The sequence below is a fragment of the Etheostoma cragini genome, chromosome 20 (assembly GCF_013103735.1).
Source record: "Etheostoma cragini isolate CJK2018 chromosome 20, CSU_Ecrag_1.0, whole genome shotgun sequence".
Taxonomy (NCBI): domain Eukaryota; kingdom Metazoa; phylum Chordata; class Actinopteri; order Perciformes; family Percidae; genus Etheostoma; species Etheostoma cragini.
In genome coordinates, this window is record NC_048426.1 from 8831333 (window position 1) to 8858525 (window position 27193).

The following is a 27193-nucleotide window of genomic DNA, read 5'->3' on the forward strand; positions in this document are numbered from 1 at the left end:
TACGTCCACCTACCTCGTTGTCGGACTCCACCAGGACCTGGTCGTACTCACTCAGCGCCACCAGAAACATAATGGAGGTGACATTCTCAAAGCAGTGAATCCACTTCCTCCTCTCTGACCTCTGACCCCCTACATCCACCATCCTGACGGCAGGAGGAAGATGAAGAGGAGGATAATAATAGGTGAAGAATCAAGAAGGGGAAAAAACAACTTTAGCATATATCTCTTGGTGGCTTAATTTTTTTTTACCAGGACAGAAGTTCAAATTCTCAATATCTTGAAATGGTTAAATGGTTAAATGGAACAGTACTTTTATGAATCAAGCTTTGAATCCATCAAGACAGTTACATTACAAATACTGAATTATGGCCGGCTTTGTAAAAAACTAAAAGAAAAGTGTGTACTGCAGAATAACTCTATAAAAACAGGAACAGATTGGTTTTAGGTCCAGCAGTCCTTAAGACATTCTCTGGTGTAAATCTTAAATATTGTCAGCACTTGACCCAAATAAAAGATATAGCCTTTCACCCTGGGATCCATTAAAATCTTTTTTTTTTCTTTTTTTCCCTATTCTTTATCTTAGGCTATTAACTTCATTTTAAGCAATCTTGTTGAGAAAGAAAAAAAAAAAAAAACCTGATGGATTCAACACCTTGAGAAAAGGATCTATAAAATTCCCAAAATCTGGTCTAAAACAAACTAGAAACTATTGTTTGGTGTGAATATGCTTTTGTTCTTGTAAAATAGGTGAGTCATGCATACCACCACAAATCATGAAAGTGTTGTGTGTTGAGACCATAGACCCTTTATATTAACGGTCTATGGTTGAGACAGATCTAGGATCAGTTTTTAAATCAATGCCAGTTTAAGGAAATTGTGTTATTTTCATTGTTTGTCAAAAGTCCAATCACAATGTCGGAGCCGAAGAAGCTCTGTTGCCAGATCTGAAACTACACATTTGTTTTATTATTTTTAATTAATTTGTATTATTTGAATCTTTGCCACAAATAATGAATGAGACCCTGATTTGTATGCAGACAAGTTTGTTTTCTGGCAATGTTTGGAGAACATGCACTTTTCCTGACCCCATCTTAGAAAATTAATTAAATTATTCTAACCAATAAACAAAAAGAATTACAAGTGGGGTTTTACTTTGGATCTTATAATTAAGACAGAAGCTGATGAAAAATCCCAAAACCTGCCGAGCAGCACTGAAATACACAGGTAATTGCAGGAAATGTATATTCTTGAAAGTAATATATTCTCGGAATTAATAAATTGAGCGGCATTCGACACTACATCTGATGCTAGATCAGTCTTTACTTCTGTTGCTTTGTGTGCTACGGTGAAAGTAAAGGGTCACAACACATTCATTTCTCTGCTGGAAAGCTTTCTCAACCGTCCCTGGTGTGTGTGATAAAGCACCACACACAAGCAATTTGTGAAGTTCTGAAACACACTTGAAGACAAATTGGGGGGGGGGGGGGGGAATATAAAATGAAGGGACAATAAAAATGAGATGGAGAGGGGCACAGGTACAAAAGATACAGTACAGAGTACAGACGGAGGACAGGAGACAGAGTTGAAATGTTGATGAAAGATACAGGGGGGCACCTCTGATGGTGAGATCCTTTTCATGGTAGAAGGACGCCTCTTATGTAACCGTACGAGAAGCTACAATCTGAGAATTGCATCACAAGAGGACTAAGGAAATATAACAGACAAACTAATACAACTAACAAAGAATTGGCAGACTATAAAAATAAAAAAACTTGGCGATTGGCGAAAATAGGCAGGAAAACGTTAACTTCAGCACATGGGGCCGCAGGTATACAGGCTGACATTCACTAAAGCCATTCATGAACAGCATTTGCGGCAGAAATACTGACTGATAGATGTGTGTGAATCCTCATTAAGTTTCAGCTTCCCTGAGCTTCTCTTTGACAAGGTCACCCTTCACTCGTCAGGGAGTTGAGGTCCCAGTTTCATTAAGCCTCCGTTTATGAAAGCCAATTCAGTAACATCTTTTCGGTCAAGAAGCTTTGGAGTCAGGTCATTAGGTACAATTTAATGCCTAACCTCCTGTACTTTGTTCCCCCTCTGGATGCACAGGTGCATGCCTCAAGACCAGGTGCAACATGGTCTTTGAGAGAGCTGGACAAATCTAAGCTAATTCACAATGCAAGGGTGCCCCCTTGTGGTGGCCCACCGTGGTCCACAGAGACCCAGGGCCAATATAGGCCCTGCAGGACCTGCTGCCCAAAATAACATTCCTCCACCGGAGAGGACGACCTCGTTTCTTCTGCCAGCCGGAGAGGAAAGGAGGAGAGGAGGAGGAAGAGAGGAGGTGACCCATTTAAAGAGACCGGGCACCAGAATGTGGGACTTTGTGTTCATCAGGGGGATTGTGTTATGTGTGGTACAATTGCTCTCGGTAGCGGGAGGTAAAGGAAAGCGTAGAACTAGGAGGAGACCGTAAAATGGTAATGACTTTCATTTCTATGATTGGAAGAGAGGGTTAAAGGAATAAGAATGGGAAACATGGTTTACTTGGCGCTTTGGATCAACACATATCAGATAGCGTATGGGTTAATGATGAACAAGGAGGGACTGAGCCAAAACAGGCATCTTTCTACCTGAAAATGATGCTTTGCAAGTCGAATGGGTACTCTATGATTCCTGTAGTGGGGATGCGCACCCTGAGCACATCCTGTTGAGTGGGAAGATAGCTGGAATCTGCAATACGATCCAGATCGGAAAGATAACTACAGACAGGCCAGTTGAGGAAAAGAGAGATAAAGAGAGAAAAAAAAAAAGACAGAGAACAGTTATATAAAGCGTGACAGGCAATTACCGCAACCCCCTGCCATTCCAGGAAGTGTGGATCAGTCCTGTTGAGGAAGCTTCAGGGGAAAAAAGGCTACATCTCAAAAACATAAGGGTGTTAGTGAGTGTCACTGGTCAACCAACACACACTATCCAAAAACTACCGTAAGACTTCTGAGATTAGCTCGCAACTGCAGCTTTGAGTTTACTTTACTCTCTTCTAAACTGACAATTTGTAGTAGTAGGTCAAGTAGTTTGTGGATTATGTTGCAGAGAGTAAAGTGGCATCAGTGACAATAGTAGCAGTGACATCAGCAAGTATGATATCAAGGATAGCAGGAAGCATAATCCATACTTTTTCACCCCACAGAAAAAGGTGTGTAAGAAAGCCGTTTCAATTTTATATTTAAATTAAATTTTTTTTTGAATCTTCTGTATTTTAAATTGTGCTCAATTGCTTCACTGATTGTATAACAACTTCCTGGAGAATCATTGACATCACTAATCCTTCTTCATCTGTTATTAAGTGACTGCTGCCCACACGCTACAGTGCAGCACGTCTGGCCTTAGTTTAGATCCTGGAGCCAGAACATTAGCTCAATTCTGAACACAAACCACTGATATCTATCAGATATCTAATGTAGACCTCAGGCTCATTTGATCTAAACATGACATTGTTCTCTGTAGGAGAACTTTGTCTATTCAGACAAATGGGCTCTTGCCAAGTAACAGGCCTTGACCATAGTAACGTGAGTGCATTTGTAGGTTTGCAATTGTCTAGTAATTGCGCTGACAGGTTACTGGAATAGTACACTTGTACACAAATCATTAAGTATTTGTTCTAACTTTTGGCCAATATAATTTACCCATTTTTAAAAGTGTACAATTGATAAAAATGTAGCCCCTGCTCCAATAACGTGTTGTTAATCCTGACAGACATCAGAGGTTTCTGTTCTCATAGCTGCGGTGATACTGCAATCCTGGTGCCATAGGGTACCTGAAGATGACGTTCTCCAGGTCAAACGGGTATTCTATAATACCCGTGGTGGGAACACGGACCCTCAGCACATCCTGCTGGGTGGGAACGTATCCCTCTGTAGTCACACGGTCTATATCGCTAAGGTAACTGGAAATATACATGAACGGTGTGGATAACACTGAAATAAAGACATCTTTAAGGACTTTCTATCTCTCCCCCTCACTCTTACACAGGCAAAAAAAAGAAAAATACATAGCTTACATATTTACCACATTAAGCACATTTACATGTACATGCCTGCTGACTTGAGACAGCATTAAACTGTAGTACAGCAAGTCCACAACCAGGGGGCACTACAAAGCGAATCAAGGGCCTTTAGCCATTTAACCTGGGGTCACATAGGAAACGGACACATTTGGCTATAAATCTGTGGCTAGGAGCGTACATCTTATACCACTGGCATGCAGATATTAAACACAAAGCTTAACCATTAAATTAAGTCATGGTGAAATGACAGGCAGGACTCACTGAGCCTTTCACATGACTTATGCACTAGAACAATCATCATATACTGTTGATAAACATCCCTCTTTGACAATAAACAATTACAGCGCACAAGTGGCCATCATACCTGTGGCTTGTAGATTTTACATATCAAATTGTTGATTGTAGCCTGCAGATTTTTCAAATTTGCCAATACCACATGTAGACAAAAAGACTAATGTGCTGCCCTGCCCAGTACACATTCCAAACCTCAGAATGGAATTCCAAACCTCAGAATGGAATTATACACAGGTAGTTACACACAGAACATACACACACCAACCGCCACCAAGAATACATCTAAACACACCCCGATTTTCAACATTACTCTCAAAACCGTTAACAACTATGTCTACATATAAAGGGGCAAAAATTAGCTTTTTTAAAATCATCTTACATTGGCGGGTATCTAGCCATGCTGGTAGTTTCACTAATCATAACAGATAACTAAAACAGGTATTTGAAAAACGGTCAACCGCAACATGTCTGTACATAAACAATGTGAGGAAAACGGTTATGTTACTTTTCCTGAATTTGATGAACTGCCCTTGTTAATATTTTCCTATGCTTACAAATGTTAACTGTCTTATTAATTTAAGCACAGACACAAGTACATTGTTCAATTCCTGGATGCATATTTGGTTGCTACAAACACACACAAAGCTTTTTACACATAATACATTACTGTACGGTTGAAACAGACACAGGTTTTGGGAACTTAGACAGTATTCTTCATTATTAGGCACAAATTACTTTTATTTACTGTTGGAATTTTGTATTGAAAATTGACCCTAATCAAATCATTGCAAATGCAGAATTTTGCGCTACAAAATGATTATATCGACAAAGTATAATCCAATTAGAGAATAGCTCCGGATTGTTAAGACTCAATAGTTACTTTAACACTGATAAATCTGTTATCAGTTCCCAAACCAGCACAACAGACATAACTCACTCACTCACACATTGTGTCCCAGTCACGCAAATACCATTCTTTGATCCTAAACAAACATCAGACTGGGGGCCTGTTGCACGAAAGTAGAATAAAGATATTCAGGATAAGTGAAAAAGCGCAGCTTGACTTACAGTGATCCGCTCATAGCGGCTTAATTGGTTGCACGTTTGCCGAGCCAGGATTAACAGGTGAAGCTATGTCAAGCCAGGTGGTGATAGCTGGGATAAGTGCACGTTCACGGCTTTCTTAAATAGACCACGGTATCGATCACAGATTTAGTGATGAAATGGAGAAGACGCATGCGCCATATGTTTCACCCAATGAGCAGCAGCTTTTTTTTTTTTTTACAAAGTTGAGGCTACACTGTTTTAATTGCTTTAAACATGCTAGTTTCATGTTTCTGTTTTTATGTGATAAATGTGTATGTAAAACAATATTCATGTGTTGTTTTTAATTCTTCTGAATAAGTGACAGCACCAAAATAAAAAGATTAAGCGGCATTGTGGGGTTCCCAGTGTGATGAATGTAAACTATACTATATATGTATATAGGTCACATTATTGGTCCAGTGATGTGAGACTTATTGAGAAGGTTATGAAACCAAAGTAAGCTATGATAAAAAAAAAAAAAACATTAGGCCTAAATATTATGGAGTAACACAAACTGTCCTTTATTAGAGAAGGACGAGCAACAAGAAAATGAAATCATGAATGAATTGGTATCTGACCAGTCTGCCATAATTATCATCTGGGAATATCGCTGCATTGTCACACTCAATCTCCGGAGAACGTCCTTTATAAACCTGCAGCCGCACAGACCACGGACGCCGCGCTGCTCATCTCTATTTTTACAGAGAGAGTGGACACTGACGCGACGCACAGGTCTGTCGGCAGGCAGCCGCCACCGGGCAACGGGCCACGCGCCAGGCAGCCTCCAAGTACTGACTCTCCTGAGCCACTCTGCATCTGGGTGCCAGTGCAACCACTTCTAACCATCTAAACAACTGCAATAGTAGGGGTTTAAACCAAACTTGTGACAACAATAGTGACAAATAGTGCATGTTAATAAAAATAAATCAGAACACATGCAGAAGACAACGGAATAACTTAAACACGTTTATTTCAGATCAGAGCGGCAGCTGATTTAACACATGAGACTCCAGGATTACTTAGCCTGGCTGTTAGCCTGCTCTGGACCAGGCTAGCTGCAAAGAATGAATCTCCATGGTTACTTGTCTGGGTTTAATTCAACCTGGTTTTGTGCAACCAAGTCAAAGCTAAATTTATCCAGGATAACTTGAATATCCCGGCTTAATCCCTTATCCGGGTTTCGTGCAACAGGCCCCTGATGTCTACGCATAGAGACACAAACACACACAGACAGACAGAGAAACAGACGTACTATTTAGTGGAGTCAGAGAGCTGGTACTCTCGGCGGCGGTCATAGGCCTCCTGGATCCCTGGGTCGGACCAGAGGCATTTGATAGCTGCAATGTAGGGATAGTCAAACCCATTGATCTTCTCAATGTCCACCTCCTTCACGAGCATGGCATTAGACTGGGGGGAAAAGATGACATAAATCAAGCTGTGGAATAATGACCAATGGGGAGGAGCAGTGCAAAAAAAGCAACAAGATGTATCAAGTAGTTACTTAAGATAAGAGATATACTGTATGTGCAGTAGGTAACTTCCCCCCACTGTCCGTCTCGACCCCGTATCTTATCCTAACCACGGCCACATATTCTAATGATTCCAAAGACACAACTGGTCTAACTGAAGGATGTAGGGTGGCTGTGGCTCAGTGGTAGAATGGTTGCCTGCCAATTGGAAGGTTTGTGGTTGGATCCCTGGCCCTGCAGTCCCATGTCAAAGTGTCCTTGGGCAAGACACTGAACCCCGAATTTTCCCCCGATGCTACGCCTTCGGAGTGTAAATGTGTGTGAATGTTCATCTGATGAGCAGGTTGCACCACAGTGTATTAATGTGTGCGTTTTGGTGAATGGCTCCTATAATATTAAAAAGTGCTTTAAGTAGTCCTTTTTCTTTTATATAAAAGGGTAAAATGTATTGATGTGAAAATGAAGAGCTTGTGCCAATTTATCAAAAGTGTCTTAAAAAGAAAGTATTTACAACCCTTGCAAGATGGATATTGGACAACGGTCACTATAAGGAAGAAGTCTCTCTGTCTGTCCTCTGATATTCTGTTCATCCGATTGACTGCACACTTGGATTATGTACAGTACACACTGTAGCGGTCTGATGTTTCTACTTTTATGCTGGTGTGTGCGTCGAGCCGGCGTGTGTATGTGGTAGAGCGAGGGCAAAGTGAGAGAGTTACGGCGATTAGCTTCCAAGAGAGTACCGACTCTAGTAATAGTGAGAGAAACAAAGTGTCTCCCCTGTTCTTTCTGACCCCGGTGGGATATCTGTAGCAAGAAAAGTTAACCCTTCCCTTGTTTTAAGGTTTATGGAGAAGGAGAGCCAGGAAACGAGTCGGGGGAAATGCAACGCTACCAAATCACGACCAAGTGGCATGCGTCGCTGCGACGTGTAGTACATTCTTTTTGAGAGGTTCCTCTATGGTAATTTTGTAGTGGTGGCCCACCACAGCAACATTTCTGCCACCACCGTATCAGAAATAGGGCTGTAAAGAAAATGTAGTCACGGTTGCTTTCAAACTATCCTGCCGTCATAATGCTGTCGCTCAAATTGCAGTATAATAAATAGAACTCTTCAGAGGTTATTGGGCCACTACAGTTTAACTCCACATACTGTTGTGTTGATGTAGTTTGTTGTCAAAACGTTCACTTCCTTCCGAGTCCAAAATTAAATGTACAGCTCCACCAACAAACGTCACCACGTTCACTATAGTTCTTTAAAAAATGGTTGTTGTTCGGACAGACCTGCCCCCGGTGTTAAATAAATCTTAAAAAGGAAACACTGTACGTGCGTAGCAGCGGCGTCGATTTTATGCAAACATACAAAACAGCCTTTATTGTTATATTTAAACTCTTTAGCAGAGGTGTTCATTTCCAAACAGGATTGGTGGCTCGACGGTTAACATAGGAATTTGATTTGCAGATGTCTGTTGAGGACGGTACCGTTATTGATGTTATAGCGTAAGTTAGCAGCACACTTAAACCGGACCTAGAGTGAGTCGAGCGCTCTCTTTGCCCATCAGCTCCGAGATGATGTCATGTTCTGCTGTGTGCTCAGAAGTGGTGAATTTAAAGCTCAAAGCAAATTAATACAACATTGTTTGATATCTAGTGTTGGCAAAAATGCCTTTTTATTGACTTTTAGCGAAATGCTCTTAGTGAATTTAAGCTGTGATTTTATTGTGAAGGGTAGACATGGAAGCGCCAGCGTAATAAGTCCTGAGGCTTGCTTAAAATAAAGCCAATGTCTGATTGTGCATAAAGCCTATGTTGTCTCCCAAAATCTATTCTAATGACATATAAAACATAGCTAGTTGTGCGGTGCAGAAGATACCAAATCCAGAAAGAACACCTTTCAAATAATCGAAGGCAACTCTGGAACGAATGAGTAGTAGGTCATTTTCTTTGTATGCTGGTCATTCCTTACCCGATTCTGTTCAAATTTGTAGGGGATCTTAAGAGTCTCAGTGGCGCGGATCATGGACTGCATGGAGGTGAAGATGTTTTGGTAAACAAGCCGGATGAAGCCTCTCTTATCTTCGTCTGAGTACCCAGCTCCATGAATGATCCTCATCTGCTTGATGAAGGTGCTCTTGCCACTTTCTCCCGTACCTGAAAAGGACAAGGGAGGCATATAGTTAGATAGTGCAGCAAACGTATGTTGTACCAGTGGCTTTGGTCAACTTCATCAACACTTTTTTTGTAGGATTTTTCCCCTGTTTTTTCCCTGTTTTTTTAAAGCGTGTTTTCCAAGTTTGTCACTTTTTTTTTTTTGCATTTTTTTTTAACCTTTTTGTCACTTTTTCCCAATGTTTTTAAAGATTTTTCCAAAGTTTTTTTTGTAATAGTGTAACAGTGAGACGGCATGGCAAAGACCTGTAATCACATCCATAATGCAAACGGTCAGACAAAAAGACCAAAAAAAGGATGCAAGCGGTGTAACATTGCATATAAACATTTGAAATCAGTCTGTTGAGATGGGCAGTCTTGTTTCTGACAGTTTTCAGTATTATAAGCAAAAAACACTCTACACTACATTTATTTATCAAGGGTACCGAGAAGATGGGAGGAGAGTAAGACAAAGGTGTGGTAAGAGACATCCAAAGAATAATGCCATTCTTCATAAACCTACACAATCAAGTCCTTGGCCACTTTCCAATAACAGTCATTTATCTATGCATCAAGTGTTAATCACAAGATTGTTTTTGGAGGTACTAGAAGTTATTTGGTAGTGAAATTAATTGAAATGAAGTAATCTGTACTGTGTACTGATGCCATTGTTCAGGTATGCTGCTACTGTATAGCCAACCTGTTCAGTAACACTTGAAAATATACGTTTTTCTCGCCTAAATTTTTACCCTTAAAAAAGTGCTGCTGTTTCCACATGCTTTGGCCCTCTGGGATGACCCATTGGGAAGTTAACACGCCCAACTTGTTGTTTCTAGTGGCAGTGTGACACTAGGCCTTACTGACACAGAGCTACAGAGGTTAGAACACAGAATTTCTATTTCCGTCCAAGTAAATCATCTGAAAAATTAATAAAAAGCCATACTGTAAGCATATTACATGGGCTATATACTAAAATAGTACCCTAGCCACGTCTCAACTTAGAACAGAAAAAATGACTTATAAAATGGATTTTATATGAATATATTTCTACAGATATGTCTGTGCGTTAGTCTTATTTCTTATTTCTAAAACAGCCAAAAAAGTGCTAAATACAAAACTTCTGAAATACTAAAACACATCCACATCACTCACAGATATGTCTGAAAGAAGTACATACATAGATTTATAGAAATAAGTAATCATAATTTCATGAAATGGTGAAATGCCATCAGAAGTCCATATTTTTGCCTTCAGACAGCTGTAAGAGACCACAGGTATAGTTTTTGTTGGCCATGTTTGGTATCAATCCACCAGTCTTCTTATTGGCTACACAGGGATGCCAGTTTTATGACCTTATCTTCTAATTTGTGGGCTCCACTGTCAATCTTTCCCACGTGGGCCCAATGGGGAGTGTGAGATTTCATTTGCTTAGCTTGGGGGTATCTTGAGATACACTGAACCTATTGGCTGGGAACAACGTTCATTGCAAGCTGCACAAGCCAGAGAATGTAACGCTGTCTTTGGTTTTAATGTAGCCCGCCCACGGAAAAAGATACACACGATAGAAACCAAGAAATGATGCACTATCTAGATTTCTCTACGTCAAACCTTGGGCTGAAACTACAAGATTGTGAGGGGACCAGATAATTATGGATTACAAGGCTTGGATATTCTAATACCTTAGGGTGTTTTCGATGTAGGAAACTAAGGTTTTTGGCGATCTTTTACCGCTGTCATTAAAGACACGAGGAGACAGGTAGGAAACACACACTCGATTAGACTCAAATCTTTCTGTGTTTCTTTACTTCAGAACATGATTATCACCGTTGTGAGTCACCTTATTGCTTCGTGTGTGGGCTCTCAAGCTTTCAAATGATGTATGGCATGAGCGTGTTTATGACGGTTTAATGCTTACAATTTAAGAAAGAAGACAGCACTTCCGAAAAACGGCGAGTTTATTTCCCGTGCACGGGAACCATCCGCCCAAGAAGTTAAGAGCCCCTATTATACTTATTTTAATCATCATATTTTGACTCTTGGGTCTACTAGATTAAGTTTACATGCTTTGATGTTCAAACCACATTGTGTTTTTCTCATACTGCCCACTGCTGCAGCGCGTCCACCTGAAACACTGTCTCAGCTCTTGGTCCATCTTCCTGAAAAGCCCAGTCTGCTCTGATTGGTCCACTGGACCACTATTGTAATTGGTCTACCAAATTCAAACAAGCCAGTGGGCGGGCACTGCTGGCATTCTCAATTAATGCTATCACTAATTGAACTTGAAACAGGAATGTGGGTGAGGCTTTTTTAGACAGTGCTGTCTGTGGGAGAGAGAACTCCAGTCTTTAACATTGCAGCATACAACTTCGTACACCAGAAGCACTATGAGGGTGCTATTAGTGATAAAACAATTTCTTATTTATATCTCTAATAAAACACAACAGTTAGCGCCCAACATTATAGACTGGGGTTGGGTGATATCAGTTATATATACTGTGAGACAATAAACTGTCAACCTTGAGACCTTGCCATACAGTTTATGTCCATCCCGTAAACATCTATGGGAGGTTAAGAACATTTGCAGATAAAGCAGCAAACCAATGACCAGGACCGATTAATTGTAGCGTCTGATTTTTTTTTTTTTTTTTTTTTTTAAACACACAATTTGTCAATTTAATTAGACAAAAATACCGAAAACTTTGATGCCAGTTGAAGAGATCCAAGACATGTTGCAGCCTGTTTGTGTATCTGATGTTCAATCAGTGTGCATTTGGTTCTGTTAACAGGGTTTTCCCTATCATAAGGCTAAGACGCAGCACCAAAGCTTTTTTGGTCAACACCTAAGTTGAAGGAACGTAAAATCAATGTAAGCATAAAAAATAACTACAATACTTTCTTCAGATCTAGTGATTGTAGTTGATCCCAGTGGACTTCAAATACATGCACCTACGTCTTCCACAAACCTAGGGAAATAATGAGCAAGGCAAATCAGCATAAGCGGGTCAAAACTCAATTAATGTGGGATGCCCATCTAAATCAGTTTTATGCTTTATGAAATCCCTCTACTGAAAATCCAAGTTGATTAACTAAACTGGTTAGTACTGCTGATTTGTCAAAACGTCCTTATCCAACGTCTGGATGTTGTCACAGTTTGGAGAGAGAATAAATCAAAAATGTTTCCAGAAAGGAGAGATGAGTGTGGGAAGGGGAGAGAGAAGGGGATGGGGGGTCTACAAGCATATTTAATGAAGATTATTAAGACAACTTGCCCAGGATCTAACACTAAACTGCCTCTGCCAAACGGTGACAGCAGGGGTCGTTGTCAAAAGGCTGCATTCCTTCAGTGATCCTCCTCTGCCCTCCTGAGTCCATATCTGGCTGTAAGATCCTCATTTCAAGGGGTGTCAGGTTTTCAGATTTACACATATGGTATGGAGCCCAAGTAAAGGCTTTGGAGTATAGGCCTACACTAAGATATTTATTCTGCTTCTATTCACAGAAACCCCATTGATTCAAGTGGGTAAATCACAACCTCAGCATTGAGGAAAAGTCACGTTTCTAAGCTTTTCAAGACTGACAGTGATTGCCAAATAAACCCCCACTTGGCTCTGGGGGGTTTGTTGGGTCTAACCCACATTTCACACTAGCCCTCTATGTTCTTAATGCCCAGGAACATCTCCCTCAGGCCACACAAAAAAAAGACAGAAAAAAAGCTAAAAGAGAAAAGCTGATGGCATTTTAGTCCTCAGTTAAATAAAAAGAGATCCAGCACATCCTTAACATCTGATAAACTGAAAGGGAAAGACGAGGAGGAAAAACACACACATACACTCATCTCACCACCACCTACATTCAAGGTTTTTGAAGAGCAGCCATATTTCTGTTACCATAGCAACCCCTCCTCTGTCTCCCTCTCTTTTTCATTCCTGTGTTTTTTTCCCCTCTTTCTCCTTTTTCTAAACCCCTCCCATCCGCCCCTTCTATCTCCTCTCTTTCGTAGCAGACAGTAAATATAACTGCAAGGCCCTCAGGCTTGCTCAGTGCTCTTCATCTTTTGGTGTAGCACAGAGAAGAAGAGCCTCGGCTACACAGACACTTTGGAGAGAAAAAGCTTGTCTGAGGTCAGAACCAAGGGGGTCCCTAACACCAACGACTGTAAAAATGTTGGCAAAGATATTAGTTTCTCCGTTGATGCAGGAAGAAATGCCTTAATCTCCGATATAAAATTTGGATTTCAACACTGTGTGCATAAGGGGGAATGATCCTCCCCCGTCTTCTCATCCAACAAAATGCCCAATTTCGGAGAACAGAGACTAGATTGACTATGATTCACTATAAAGACATTTATCTTTGCTTCTGGATGAATCAATGCTTCGCGGTGAAAGATACAGACTAGTGCCGACAAGGTAGTCCGCCTAATAAAAACTGTGATTGACCAGCTAACAAAAAGGAGTCGAGACAAGAGAGCATACTCTTTGTATTGGGCAGTAATGTCCTGGTAGGGACTGCAGACTGCTTTAGCAAAGCAGCATACGATCACTCTCCAGCTTGATGTCTGATTTATTTCTCGTGACCCCGTCACAAGATCTCCCTCTGCTGTGTTCGCTTAACTGTTGTGTCCCTCTCTCACCAGACAACACACTACGAGCCTCTGTCTTCCCTTTTCCTCCACAGATTGTACAAGCACCAGTCACAGCCACTGACATGCCCTCCCCAGCTCTACCCCACAAATACACTCTCTCTCCCCTCCCCTGCTTCACAACCCCTTTTAACCTCCCTGAGGCTAGAAATATGCTTCTCCACTTTCATCCCTCTCCGTCAAGAATTTTGGATATTCATAACCAGAATCCATCCACTCTTTTTCGGTAATGACCTAGAAAAAGGAGGTCACCTTTTAATAGCTCACACACTACTTGGGTTTGATAACGCTTTCGGTCCCAGGTAGCTACAAGTGTGTGAGAGGAAAAGACAAGAGAGCACAGAATCAGCTTATGCCCCGATGCAACAGTTTTATTTGTGTTCATTTTGATATTTTTACACATATGTAGAATTACAGAAAATGCATTGTAACAATAGTTATAGATTCAAAACAATAGTGCACAGAGAGACTTCTACACGGCTCCGTAGTGCGGCTGGACCATATGTCGGTCGTGAATGAAAAATATTCCATCTACCCAACTCCAAACTCTGCTTGCACCGCCTTTGTTTGGCTAGCTCTGCCGTATTAAGCGCAACAGTTTTTTGGGGGGGGCGGATATTATCATGCACTCATGATTCATCCTGTTTTGTTGTCTACTTCTTCATTTACACTGTTATTCTGTCCAAATGACGTGCACCAACATGTGAAAGTGGCACGGTGAAACATGATTGTTATAGCGTTATAGCTCTAAATCAAAACACAACTAAGCCACACAGTCAACCGACAGGACGCTCCACAAAATAAACAAAATATTGCATACTTATTGTGACCCTTTCAATATAATGTTGCACAACTAGATTTTGCAATAATGACATTAAGTCGGTATATATCATGCACCCCTAACACACCAACACTGGTCTTTCCTGGAGCTGAGCGAGACGTTTCAATCAGGGGTAACCAGACAATAATGAGTATGAAATTAAAAACAGCCTAGTGAAATGAAAACGGTATGTAAATAGTGACAGCTAACGCGAAACACTTTAGCTATATCCTCCGTTGCCAGGCTAGCTTTCATAAGCCTTTACATAACTGGCACACCGCTGTCTTGGTGCAGCAGTTTTGGTTGAGTCCCAGGTTGTTGGTCTATCAGGTTATGTTTGTGTGTGTGTGTGTGTGTGCATGGCCTGCTTTGTTTACACTGTCTGCTCATATCCTATAATTTCTTTCATTGGGCTTCACATGCAGGCCACTAAAGGCCTCCTGCTCAAAGCAGGGCCATCCCTGCCAACCCCGGCTTTCCATGAACAAGAGATAATCAGCATCATGGATAGCCTGCATGCAAATGCACACAAATATAATGGTCCATTGGAAGTAACAGCATTGGCTTATCTGGGTTTATGAACTGTCCTTTCAGGCTGCACTTGACAATCCAATCTCAGCAGGGAGAAGACACTTGCATTGACACAGCAGAGGTTTAAGTATTATTGAAACCTCAGAACTGGCATCAGCCAGATGCTAGCCTTTTTTTAAATCAGTCCTGAAAAGATACTGTATGAATCAGGCAGTCACAAGGCGAACCAAAATGTAGCGTGGGTCTCAATCTTTCACTAAATTCATCTTGGAAACTGGGCTCTGGCATACAAAGGAAGGGGATTGAGCCAAGGCAGCCTGGAGCTACACAACACACACACCAGCTGCCTAACCAACTGTAGACACACATGAATCCTGTGGTCAACCTCAAGGCATAGCTGTTACCTTCACTGTGATGGCCCATTTTCTTTCATTTTTCCTGCAATGACCTGAGCAATACACACAGTGCAGGACACCACCAGCAAACACAAGCAAGCATGAGGACAAAACAGGACTACCTCTCTCTCAGCTCTAATGCAGCCTTCCAACATGTGTTGCTTGCTGTCAGGATATGGGGACAACGCTACTGCTTTGTGCTGATGCCTCTGCATTTGCTGAGTACTCCACATGTGTGGGTGTCAGAATATAAATGCTAAAGCATGCACTGCACATTATACACACACTTGCAAACTTACACACACCTTTATTTGACTACCTTAGGATGGCTTTGTCTGTTCACTAGTGAGTATGCGCCGAGTGTCGTTCTGGTTGAGTGGGTGTGGGGGAGCAAAAGAACAACAAAAAAATCCAATACAGGCTTTATAAAATATTTGGAGCTGGCAGCAGTATTTTTGTCGTCAGTACGCGCTCTGTGCACACCTGCTACTACAAAACAGCCAAATCCTAGATGTTGACATTATTTCTTAAGCCGTGGCACTTATTTTAGAGAATCTCATCGTAGAGATCTCTATGAAATAACATCACTTCATGTCCACACATGGGCATAACAGGTTTATTATTACACATCTCAGATGCATTGATTTAGATGTAGCCACTACATACCACACAAATTTCCAATCACACGGCAAGCCGAACATCCTCCAAAAATGACAAAGTGTAAGCATAGTCATCATTCAAAATCCTACTTGAAACTGAAAGATGAAGTGTGGGCTTTACTGTACGCAGCAGCTGGTGGAAGTAAACAGGAATGAACATGCCACCCTGTCAGCAGAGAGAGGGCTGAAAGTACTGGCAGTGAACTAAGAGGCAGGCTATGTCCCCCTCCTGTCTGGGGACCGAGGTAGCAGCAGTATGTGGGACAGTCACCATCTAGCCTCATTCACCCCCATATCTCTAGAGAACTAGCCAAGACCCCATTTAGGTGTGTGTGTGTGTGTGTGTGTGTGTGTGTACACTGGTGAGCAATATGAGCAAACATGCAATAGACACCATGTTGTAGAGAGAGACATAGCGTGTGTGCGGGCCTGGCTAAGGTGAGGTTGACTGCCTGAACATTTACTAGAATGGTCTGTGTTATAACAAAAGTCTTCCCTTCCCGTACTCATGAAGTACAGATAATTGTGTTAAAAAATACTCTGATAAAAGTAGAAGTACTGATTTAACTTCTTTACTCAAATAATAGTAACAAAGTACAAGCTTGGAAATGTACGTAAAGTATTAAAGTAGCCTTGCAAATGACAAGTTTTTTTTATGCAAAGCTACCTGGACCACATGAATGTTGATAGAGTGCAAGGTGAGATACTGTATATGTTGTTAGGGCTGGGCGATATGGCTTATTATTCATTTCTGAATATTTTTCACAGCTCATATGACATTTTAAAGTGTTTATATTTTTAATATATATTAAAACTTTCTCATTCGACACGGAGGTGGCCTGCTATGATTTTGAAGTGAAATTGGTCTGTGGAAACAGGAAGTCTCTCAACTCAATCAACTACATTGATCTAATTTATTATTTTGTTTTATAGATTTATCTATTTGGATCTTCAGGATTACTGACAGACATCACCATGAAACAAAAGCAATCAACACAAATGTACACTTTTCATGTCAACAGAACATTAGATAAAAAAAGATTTAATTTTCTCCAGAGTTACATAAAAGACCATCTTTGCGGTGCCCTGAAATCCTAGGGGGCTTAGACGCTGACCATTAACTGCAACGCACCCTTGTTTGAGTCTGGCCAGGGACCTTTATTGCATGTCATTCCTTATCTCTCTCTTCCCTTATTTTTTGTCCTCTTTCTGCTTTCAATATTGTGAACAGTCATCCAATGACCCTTCAAAACAAATCAAAATGAGACAGATTTTGGCCTCTACCAGTTAAACGTTCCCGTTACCAGAGGTTAATCTACCTGGCCTTGAAAATACTCGAGGAGAACTTGTGTTTGCAGAAGCACTGATAATTTCCATATTAAAAAAGTGTTAGATCTGACCATAATGAGGATTTTTGTAATAACTGGCCGTCAGCATAGCTCTATATTCACCAGTATTAAAAGTACTGTATCACAGACACAGAGAGAAACACACACACACACACAGCCACACACACACACACACACACAATCACTGAAGAGTAGAGCTGGAAGATCCCTATTGCCATATATGATCAAAATAAGACAGCTTAGCAAGAGAAGGTCAGCAATAAGCATCGGAGCCTAACCCTTGATTCTCTCCCTGGTTCAATCAGACTGTTCCTCTAAGGATGTATTAACCTGGTAACAAGACATACTGCTGAGACAGGGAGAATCAACAAGAACAACTCAATCAATGAGCACTTGGCAAGCAGCTGTACATTAAACCTCGGCCTGGGATGTTGTGCTGCCGAGCCATCCACAACACTTTGGCTGTTCAGCCAACTTTTGCCCCAGTCAGAGCCCTTTCTTAAATACAGTGCTTGACAAATTCTCTGATGACCAAAAATGCCTTTCTGACGTCATTCTAGGGATTTCTACTGATCGACAGACATTCTGTTCCTCATGTTTCATGTGAAACCCACATTTTCGAGAAAAGCGAATGCCAACTGGTACACTGACAGCTTGACTGGGAGCTTACACTTTCCCCCGGTCAGCACTTAGGGAAACCCTAAAGCGTTTGCCCTTCCATCTCACTTTACTGACTGTTTGCTCGCTCCAGCAGTTCATTTACCCGATGCAGCAGAGGCCATAGCTCCTGGTCCACTGTGTTTTGACCAAGTAGAGGCAAACCACTGGCCTGTGGCGCAGGAAGCTGTCGGTATAGCCTGATATGGCCTCAATCACAGGCAGCCAGACGGTAGGCACTGCTGCAGCTAGAGCTGGGCAACATATTGATATCTAGATATATTGTCTTCGATTTTGGATATCGTAATATGCCATAAATGGTGTCTTTTCCTGGTTTTAAAGACTGCATTAAAGTAAAGTTATGTAATTTCTGAACTTACCAGACTGTTGTAACTGTTCTATGATTTGCCTTTATCCATTTAGTCATTATATCCACATTACTGATGATTATTTGTCAAAAATCTCATTCTATCAATATTTTGTGAAAGCACCAATAGTCAACACTACAATATTTTGGCGGTATCAATATCAAGGTATTTGGTCAAAAAAATCTTTATCTTTGTTTTTCTCCATATCACCCCGGCCCTAGCTGCTGCCCTGGCAGAGTTGTTATTTTTTGACCAAGTGGTTAAAGCGTGATGTTGTTATAGCTTTTACCTACAAAACTAACCCTAACATTAACCCACACCGTATTCTTAGTCTGGAAGCTTCATGCCTGTGTCTGGCATGAAATAGAAAATGAAAACCCCCCAAAAAATCTCTTAGATCTATCAATCTAGATCTAAAATATTTAACAGAGTAATCGATTAGTCTGTCAATTTGCAACCATTTTATGAGAGAGTCATCATTCAGGTTATTTACCAAGCAAAAATGGCTAAATCTTTGGTTCCGGCTGCTCAAATTTAAGAATTTGCCACTTTTCTTTGTTTCACATTCTTGTAAACAGACCCAGACGTCTCCCTGCCAGCACCTAAACCAAATGAATGTCTCTAAAAGACTTTTCTCAGCTTTTTTAGTGTTATTAATTTAATGAAATGGTAATAATAACGGTCCAAAATGATGTGTCAAAGGAAAGGGACGCAAACAGACTACTAACGAGATGCCAAAAGACCACAGAGACCCAAAAAACCTCAAAGAAAACAAAAATGATAACACGACAACAGAGCGACGAGAAAACCCACAAACAGACAAACAAGGGACATAAAAAGTACGGAAATTGTTTTTAAATTTAAAAACATAACATTTTCTTGAGGAAGGGATACTAAACCCATCGATAAATACGTGCACCTAAGTCTTCCACAAAGCTAGACTTCAGCGTGGGCAAAGCACTTTTAGGTTTTAAAGGTATTTTCTATTTCTTATGTAGGCGAATGCAACTTACTAACTTTTGTTTGAATTGTTGGCTCATCAATAAAATCTCATAAAATAGTGAAAAGTGTTTCAACAATTGCCCACAGTGACAACTTGAAACATCTTGTTATATTGGTTTGTCCAAAATAACACATTCAAAATTTCTACAAAACAGAGAATATCTGCAACACATCTCACTGGAGAATCCGGAACTAGAAGCTAATGGCTTTTTGTTTGATGAATGACCCAAATAATTGAGTAATTAGATTACCAGAATAGTTGTTGAATCATTTCATTTTTATCAACTTATTGCTTAATTGGTTGGGCTTTTAGCTATGTGAATCATTCTAAGATATATGCCAACACAAAACATTAGATGTGAGCTGAATTATGACAACTTAAAAAGCCTCCACAAAAAAAAGTCAGCACTAAAGCTACAGCAGCCTGTATTTCCACATTTATGTAGAACTAAAACTGGGACTCCTTGGCCAGAAGGAGCTGTCAGGCACAATACATTGTGCTTAGCTGAAATCTTACCACCATGCACATCTCCACATGCACTTAAGGGCTCATGACCAACTAACTCCCACCACGTTCATCTGAGATGGATAAAAGTCCAGGTTTCAATATGCTGCTCAATATCACCTTCCATCTCCTTTAAAATACAATTGATAAAAGGTGGTGGTTACATGTTCAAAAACAGAGAATGTCTTCTTCCTCCAGTGAGGTGTGGAGAGGCAGGCAGCTCACTGAGGGCTGTGGGCCTGAGAATAATGCCAGGGGATAATAGGAGTCAGTGACATCTTAAAGCCTCAGCAGCAGATGTGTTTAACCAAGCCTATTAAGACCTAGACTAATCCTGCCTTGCACATTCTTATCCACTTGTCCACTGACAGCCTTAACTCACACAGTATGGGCCACTTAGGCCTACAGCATCCCAATTGCAGTTCTTAATTGCTTTTTGCCTTTCACACACTGACACTTTTATAAGTGATTTTTAATATCTTCTGTCAAAATCTGGAAATACTAAAAACACCACATGCTAAAGCTATGTATGATGCTGATGTATGATACACCTTTATTTTCTAAATCCGGAAATCCCTGTCAACCCAATCCTTATTGATCATCTGGCAAGAGAAGTATGATTGCAGCACACAAGCCAACCATTTCAAAACTGCGACACAAAAACAAACACGCCCCCTTTTTACCCGCTCACCTTGGCGATTAACGTGTATCACACAGAATTGAATATGTCCCATCAACAGTATGGCTCTATTGTGGCCTACTTATCCGAGCTGAGGTATTCAGCTGGGAAATGAGAGCATGCACACATGTCAAATAACCAGGGCTGCTTTTGGTGGGAGAGAAATGGGAGCAAACGTTTTGAAACTAAGAATGCAACCTAGATCATTCTAATTGTCCTAAAAATGGACACTTGCTTTTTTTTCCCAAGGAGCTTTCGCACTTGCCTGTTGTTGGAGTGGCTGACAGCACGCACACTTAAGTTAGCAGGGCAAGCAAACAAAAAACGTTTTTCTAACAGTTACACAAGTACATGTGTGATAAAGCACTGCCTAATGTTCCTTTTGTGTGTCCACAGAACTATGAATCAATGCAGTACAGAGAAATTTATTCAACAGCAGCTCCCACCTGCCCACACACCAGCTATAAAAATAGCTAACCTGCTCAGCTAGACTCCAGGATGAGGGGGAAAATCCCCTTAGTACCCGTGTCCTCTGGAAGGGTAGCTTTGGAACACTGGGTGCACTGTGCAGACTAATATGAGAAATGGATAAATGAATGAATGGCACCAAGCAAGGTCTAGTTGTAGCACCTGAAGCCTCAACCAGTTGTACAAATGTTATGCAATCTGGAAAACGGTGCAAAGCAACCCAAAGCTGCTCCTTTTTTTATTATCAAGTGTACATCTTCACCTTTTAACCACCACCAGCTAGCAAACCACACTGGCGGTTTTATGCTGGCCGATTTATTAGCACGAGGGATAGTCAATAATTGTAAACTGGCCCACTGACAAGCATGTGTTAGGCTGTAAATGGGGACATTTTAGTAACTTCGACGCAAAATGAGCTGCTGTCAACACACAAATGCAAACAACGTTACATATAACTTACTCAAGTAAAGAAACAGTATGTCTGGCTAGCCAGTTTCTTGCAGATAGGCACCTAAACAAGGCAGCTAACTGATTTTTACTCGGCAAGCTACGAAACAAGCCACGCATTTCGGAAATCATGCCATAACGTTACTCATACTGAACCAGGCTTCCAGTTAGCAATCTTAACTAGCATATTTGCTAGCTTTGCCAAGAAGGCCCAAGCACGTTAGTTTTCCATACAACGACACAAGATATGACAATAAACATGCATTTGAGAATTATAATGCCACGTACCGAGAAGAAGTAATTTCAGCTCTCTCCTAGAGTCTCGCTTATCTCGGCGGAGTTGTTTGTCAATTTCTGCATTGATTCGTTTCGACTCCTTCGCCTCTTCGCTAAGGCAGCAAGCCATCATGGACTCCAGAGTCATCCCCTCTGGTTTTGGCAGCCCGGTTAAGACGGGACCCGACACACGGTTTCAGCTTATCCCGAATCCCCGGTCCTCGCTTAGATCTTTGGCGTGGAGGTGGTCTGTTGGGCTGGACGGATGGATGGACGGGACTGGGGGAGGGGATACTAGCTATGGGCCTCGCTGTCAAGTTGTCCCCCCAGCCGAGAACAACTGCGACTTAACCGGGGTGTTCTCGTCAAATCACGGGAGATTCGGACAGGGGAGGGAGTCAAGAGACGGTGGGGCCTCCCCGAGATGCTCTGCCTTAATACTGCTAGCGTTAATGTTAAAATGACTGCAACTGCCGCGGATTAGCCACCTAACACCAGATTTAATCATTAACAGCCACTGTTAATTGGTGGTCCAAATCTATATTTTCTTCTGTCACTGTGGTCCAATTCTATCTTCCCAATCCGCCAAAAGTGGTTCAAAGCTGCAGTGTCGCGACATCCAATCCCATAACAGTTGTTTTCTGTGCAGTCTCACCAACGTTAGCTAGCAAGCTATTTCACGTTAGAAAAAGTAGTCGTCCTTGCTTGTTGCTAAGATTAGAGTGATAACCGTTGTTGCACTACGCCGCAGCAATGCGCCCGTTTTCTAAGTAGCTAACTAGCTAAGTTACATTAGCTTCCTTTGGCTAAATTACACGTAACGACCACGAGAGCAGCTTTGATAGCCCGCTAGCTCACTTAAAAACGCCTCGGCTAATGTTGTGTCAACCCGCAGTGATTGAAACAGCAAGCTGGTTGAAGGAATTTGTCCGCCTAGCTAGCGGTAGCAGGGCAGCACCCCATCACATCCTGACTCATTTTGACGGTAAAATATACGGCTACTACCAAAGCCCGTACGAGATGATAAAATGCGTGCCGGACCGGTGGCTTTTGCCAGAAATGTATTCGCTGTAAACAGCTGGCTTTCGGGTAGTTCGTCGCTGGAACAAGGTCGGCACACACACCAGTCTGATGCCAAGCAAGGAGGGGATACCGTGGTGTTGAGTGACAGAAGGAGGGTTGCATGAAACAGGTTTGTGACAGACCAATTGAATGGACGAGGCGGGTCCTCGAGGTGGGATCTGACTGTCAAGTTAAATCGTTGAGAAGATGCACACATACATTAATAAGGAAGGACTGTTTTATATGTCCTAAGCAATACATATGAAATCACTGCTAAATGAAGTCCACCACCTGCTGTACAATATTCTGCACTGCTGAGAAACATATTTCAAAGTATGGTGTAACATGGAAATTGATCATCAAGAAAGAATGCTTATTAATAAGTAGGCTAGATAATCCACATCACTTCATCAATTACCTGCAGAATAATGCAAGCAGCTATGACTTTGGTGGACATTTGCTGTGGTAGCAGTGACATCTTGTGGCCTTAGAGTTGAGTTGCATGTAATGCCTGTTCAAAGTACATTTAACCATATTGGTATTTATATTGGTAGTACCCATGTGCATCTAAATTAATTTTCTAAATTTTTTTTACAACTGTAACAAATGTTTACATTCCACCCAGACAAACCCATTCAAATATAAGATGGAACCATAATCACTTGAAACAACTGGAATCTTTATACAATGATGCACTACATACAAATTTAGAAAACAAAAGAAATGAGGGTCACAACAGATAGCCCCTTTCAGACTGGGATGCTTATTGCACAATAGAAAAGTATTATTTGATAGCTGAAAAATGATTGATTGAAAAATGTGATGGCTACTTCTGCCATTAGTGACATGTGACTATTGGCCAGATAGAGGCACCAAAGTAAAGACATCTTCACTTTGTGTGGCTAAAAAAAGTACAAATGTTTACAGGGATTTCAAACACATTATTCTAAATGTGAAGGAAGCTTTATCAATTATTCTGTTTAAAATAGTCACAGAATAGGTGTCGGACCTCCTCAGCATTGCTTTGGTCAGTGTTGGTTGAGGGGAGCTGCTTGTGGCTGGGCTGAGGGCTCTCTGCCTCGGCAGACTCCACCTTCCACTCTGCTTTAAAGGCGTCCCCATGGGACTCGCATATGTTGTGCAAAATGCAGCAAGCTAGAATCATGGTGGGCACTACGTCCAGTCCGCAATCGTTCCTCTTGCTTAAACACTGCCAGCGTGCCCTCAGCCTCAGCAGCGCCTCTTCAGACACACAAAGGGCTCTGGTGAGCCGCCGATTAAAGAGCCGCTGTGGCTCTGTCAGTGCTGTGTGGCTGGCCCTCTTGCCCTTTTCCTCAGGATAGGCCTTCATCAGCCAGCTCTGGAGAGGGTGGCAGGCCTCACCCAGCAGCACATACCTACAGCAGACACAACAGATGGTTTTCAGTCACTTACAGCACACAGGAAGACTTGACGCCCTAAAGTTCAAATCTGTTTTTTAGGATAAACCCCTTGAGATGTATCATCTTGTTTTCGAAGGGGTCCCAACATATAACACAATCATTAGATGACAAAAAAGGACTCAGCATTGAACACTGGCCGGACAAGTGTGCAATACTCAACTGCTACTGTGATTATTATTATTATTATTATTATTATTATTACTTTTTACCATTGCAACTCCTTAATTATGTAAATACTGTATCATAATATTCCTTTAACTATGTAAATATATATATATTTCTTTATTTATATTTCTACTCTTTTTTTACTATGCTATATTTTACTATTTGTGCAACTATAACACAGAGTTTCCCTTTGGCAATCAATAAAGTATTTCTGATTCTGACTTGATTTGAAATATTTAAATCCTGAACATGATGGCCTTAAATATGTAGTGTAATAAAAAAAGAAGAATGAAAAAAAAATGGTGCTAGAGATGTGTGGTGTAATACACAAACAGTTTGGACATATAGTATCTCAAAACCGTGTGCCAATGTGCATACTGTATCCTAAATGCCTGAATAATTTGACCTACTTCGTGTTAAATTAGATCCTGGCTGAACCAACGAGCTGTTGACTTTATCTTTACCTAAGTGGTTTTCCCATGAAGATAGGTGGCGGGGCAGGCGACAGTCCACCCTCTGCAGCTGTGGCCCACAGCGATGAGTTCTGGAAGATGTCTGCTGGGTCCGTACCACCTGGGAAACTGGCACATACATCCCAGAATTGCCCACTGCCACTAACAGCCACCTCAACCACAAAAGAGACAGAAAAAGGCATTAAGTCTAAATCAGACAACTGGTAGCAAACGTGTATTGTCAGCAGCATTTGTGGTGTAGCCTACTCTCTACCTGAGACAGCACTGAGAGCCAGCCAGCGGGATTAGCATAGTCAGACGCGTTATTTGATGGGGTGATGATAGCTGTGTGGAGTGTTGCTATGGTAGCAACGCAGTGAGGAAAGCCCCAGTGGGACAGGAAGAGTTGGGCTGAATCCTCCAGCTCCTGCTCACTAGGGGGCCGCAGGTAAATGGAGCCGAGGAGCGCCACAATGGCGTGACACATGTCCCTAACACACCTGCACACGGTGGACTTCCCCACCCCAAACAGGGCGCTGATGGTGCGGTATTCGATGTTGGATGCCAGGCGCCACAGAGCCACCGCTACGCGTTTCTCCACCGGCAGCGCCAGGCGGAAGCTAGTGTCCTGGCGAGCCAGACGGGGCCTCAGCTTGTCACAGAGGTAGAAGAACGTCTCCCGGCTCATACGGAACTTATCCAGCCAATCAGATGGCTGGAATTCTGTCATCACCACCCGCTCCCACCAATCAGTGCTTTGGGTGGTGGTCCAGGGACGTGTGCGGATGCAGACGTTGGAGTGGATACCTCCTGCTATCATCATCTGGCAACAAGGAGATCAATGACAAAATAAAGACTTTATTTTTATATTTGACCTGGCAGTGCCTCAGACGTTTTTGGAAGGATCTCTCTACTTTTGTAATTAGCTTTTTCTCTTAAATGGGAAACTATTTGGATTTGCTTGGACTACAGCAAGAAAACTAAGGACACATTCTACCTGATAAATGTTATTATACTTGAAGCCAAATTCCAGATCCATACATATAATAACAATAAGCATTTGTCCATGCTCTGGTTGGGGAAATGATAAACTCAAAACAATAACAGTGCGTACAAAAAAGATGTCAAAACATATACCAGTGTGCATATGTCTTTTATTTATTCTGGGCCTATTTGGTAAGATCTATGTAGATGCTTTACTTTATCTTTGTTGTTTGTAAAAGTGCAACTTTTCTGGTATTGTAGGGTTAGGGTTGAAACAGTTAAGTCAATTAATCCTCAAACGGATGATTATGATGAATTTATTAATCATGTCAGTGGGGAAAAATCTGTGATTCTCAATGTTCTTTTTTTTTTTACATGATAGCAAATTCTACATATTTGGGGGTTGGGTTGTCATTTGAAGACATCACATTGAGCTATGGGAAACTGTGACAAACATTTGTATGACATTATTTACAGACCAAACAATCAATTGCTTGAAATTGTCAGTTCTTACCCATCCACAAATATTGTGTTCAGATATTTACCCCAGAAAGTGTTCTGGCACAGCTAATATGGCATGTTAGTGTAATACACAGCGATATGTAGCCTTTACATGACAGACTTGTTGACAGTGGTCAGAGGGTTTGGGGATAGTAATTGGGACAGAAAGGGAGGGACTGACCATGAGCATCCTCCTCTGTCTCTGGAAGAAGTACTGCCGATGCCTGATGCGTCTTTGGATCTCATTGCGCCTCTGGACGTTAGCGTCGTTTAAGTCTCTCCTGCGCTTCAGCAGCATGTAAGTCATCAGGAACATGAAAGACCGCATCGGCTCCTCGTCCTCCATTTTGATAGAGTCAACCGGGAGGCAGCACGCAATGCATTAAGTAAGAGTGCTGACAGCGGCTCAGGTGTTCAACTACTAACGCGTCATTTCACTTTACATTTCACTGTAAAAAACAAACAAAAACGGAGGTAGCCTAAATCCTAAATCGGATCTGCTAGAATGATCGACGTAGTTAGCTTCAGGCACTTAGGAGTTGGGATTGGTCAAGGTTAGGGTGAGAATGTCAGGGTAAGCCAATCAGAGGCCGAATAAGGCGGACCACGAGGCGCGTCCTTTGACGTCGAAAGGTTTAGTGGATCCAATCTAGCATCTACCGTCAACATAAATGTAATGATAATTTTAACCAAATTTTATTTACATAAGTCAAAGTTTTTGAA

General features: G+C 41.5%; 2 protein-coding genes across 4 annotated transcripts in view; both read right to left on the bottom strand.

The window, feature by feature from the left end:
- Window positions 1-23044, bottom strand: part of gna11b (guanine nucleotide binding protein (G protein), alpha 11b (Gq class)) — a 26056-nt gene extending 3012 nt beyond the window's left edge. The window contains exons 1-5 of one of the 2 annotated variants that reach the window (XM_034858696.1): window positions 21877-23044; window positions 8888-9072; window positions 6705-6859; window positions 3824-3952; window positions 14-143 (exon numbers count right to left, since the gene is read on the bottom strand). In XM_034858696.1, the coding sequence (XP_034714587.1) occupies window positions 14-143; window positions 3824-3952; window positions 6705-6859; window positions 8888-9072; window positions 21877-22012 (735 nt within the window). In that variant the 5' untranslated portion in view covers window positions 22013-23044. Of the gene's footprint in view, window positions 1-13; window positions 144-2636; window positions 2766-3823; window positions 3953-6704; window positions 6860-8887; window positions 9073-21876 lie in introns of both variants that reach the window. The other variant, XM_034858695.1, reaches the window with a different exon arrangement.
- On the bottom strand, window positions 8043-27121 carry LOC117935997 (protein ANTAGONIST OF LIKE HETEROCHROMATIN PROTEIN 1). Of its 2 annotated transcripts, XR_004654867.1 has the most exons (6): window positions 26652-27121; window positions 25260-25808; window positions 24998-25158; window positions 23773-24323; window positions 12029-12032; window positions 8043-8053 (listed from the first exon to the last, which is right to left on the bottom strand). XR_004654867.1 is itself a non-coding variant. In XM_034858694.1 (4 exons), exons 1-4 carry the CDS (start codon window positions 26814-26816, stop codon window positions 23894-23896), a joined length of 1305 nt encoding a protein of 434 aa, XP_034714585.1. In that variant the 5' UTR covers window positions 26817-27121; the 3' UTR covers window positions 23585-23893. The 2 variants fall into 2 exon arrangements, 1 of the variants encoding a protein (XP_034714585.1); XM_034858694.1 differs by lacking the exons at window positions 8043-8053; window positions 12029-12032 and having other exon boundaries at window positions 23585-24323.
- Between the last annotated feature and the right edge of the window lie 72 nt (window positions 27122-27193).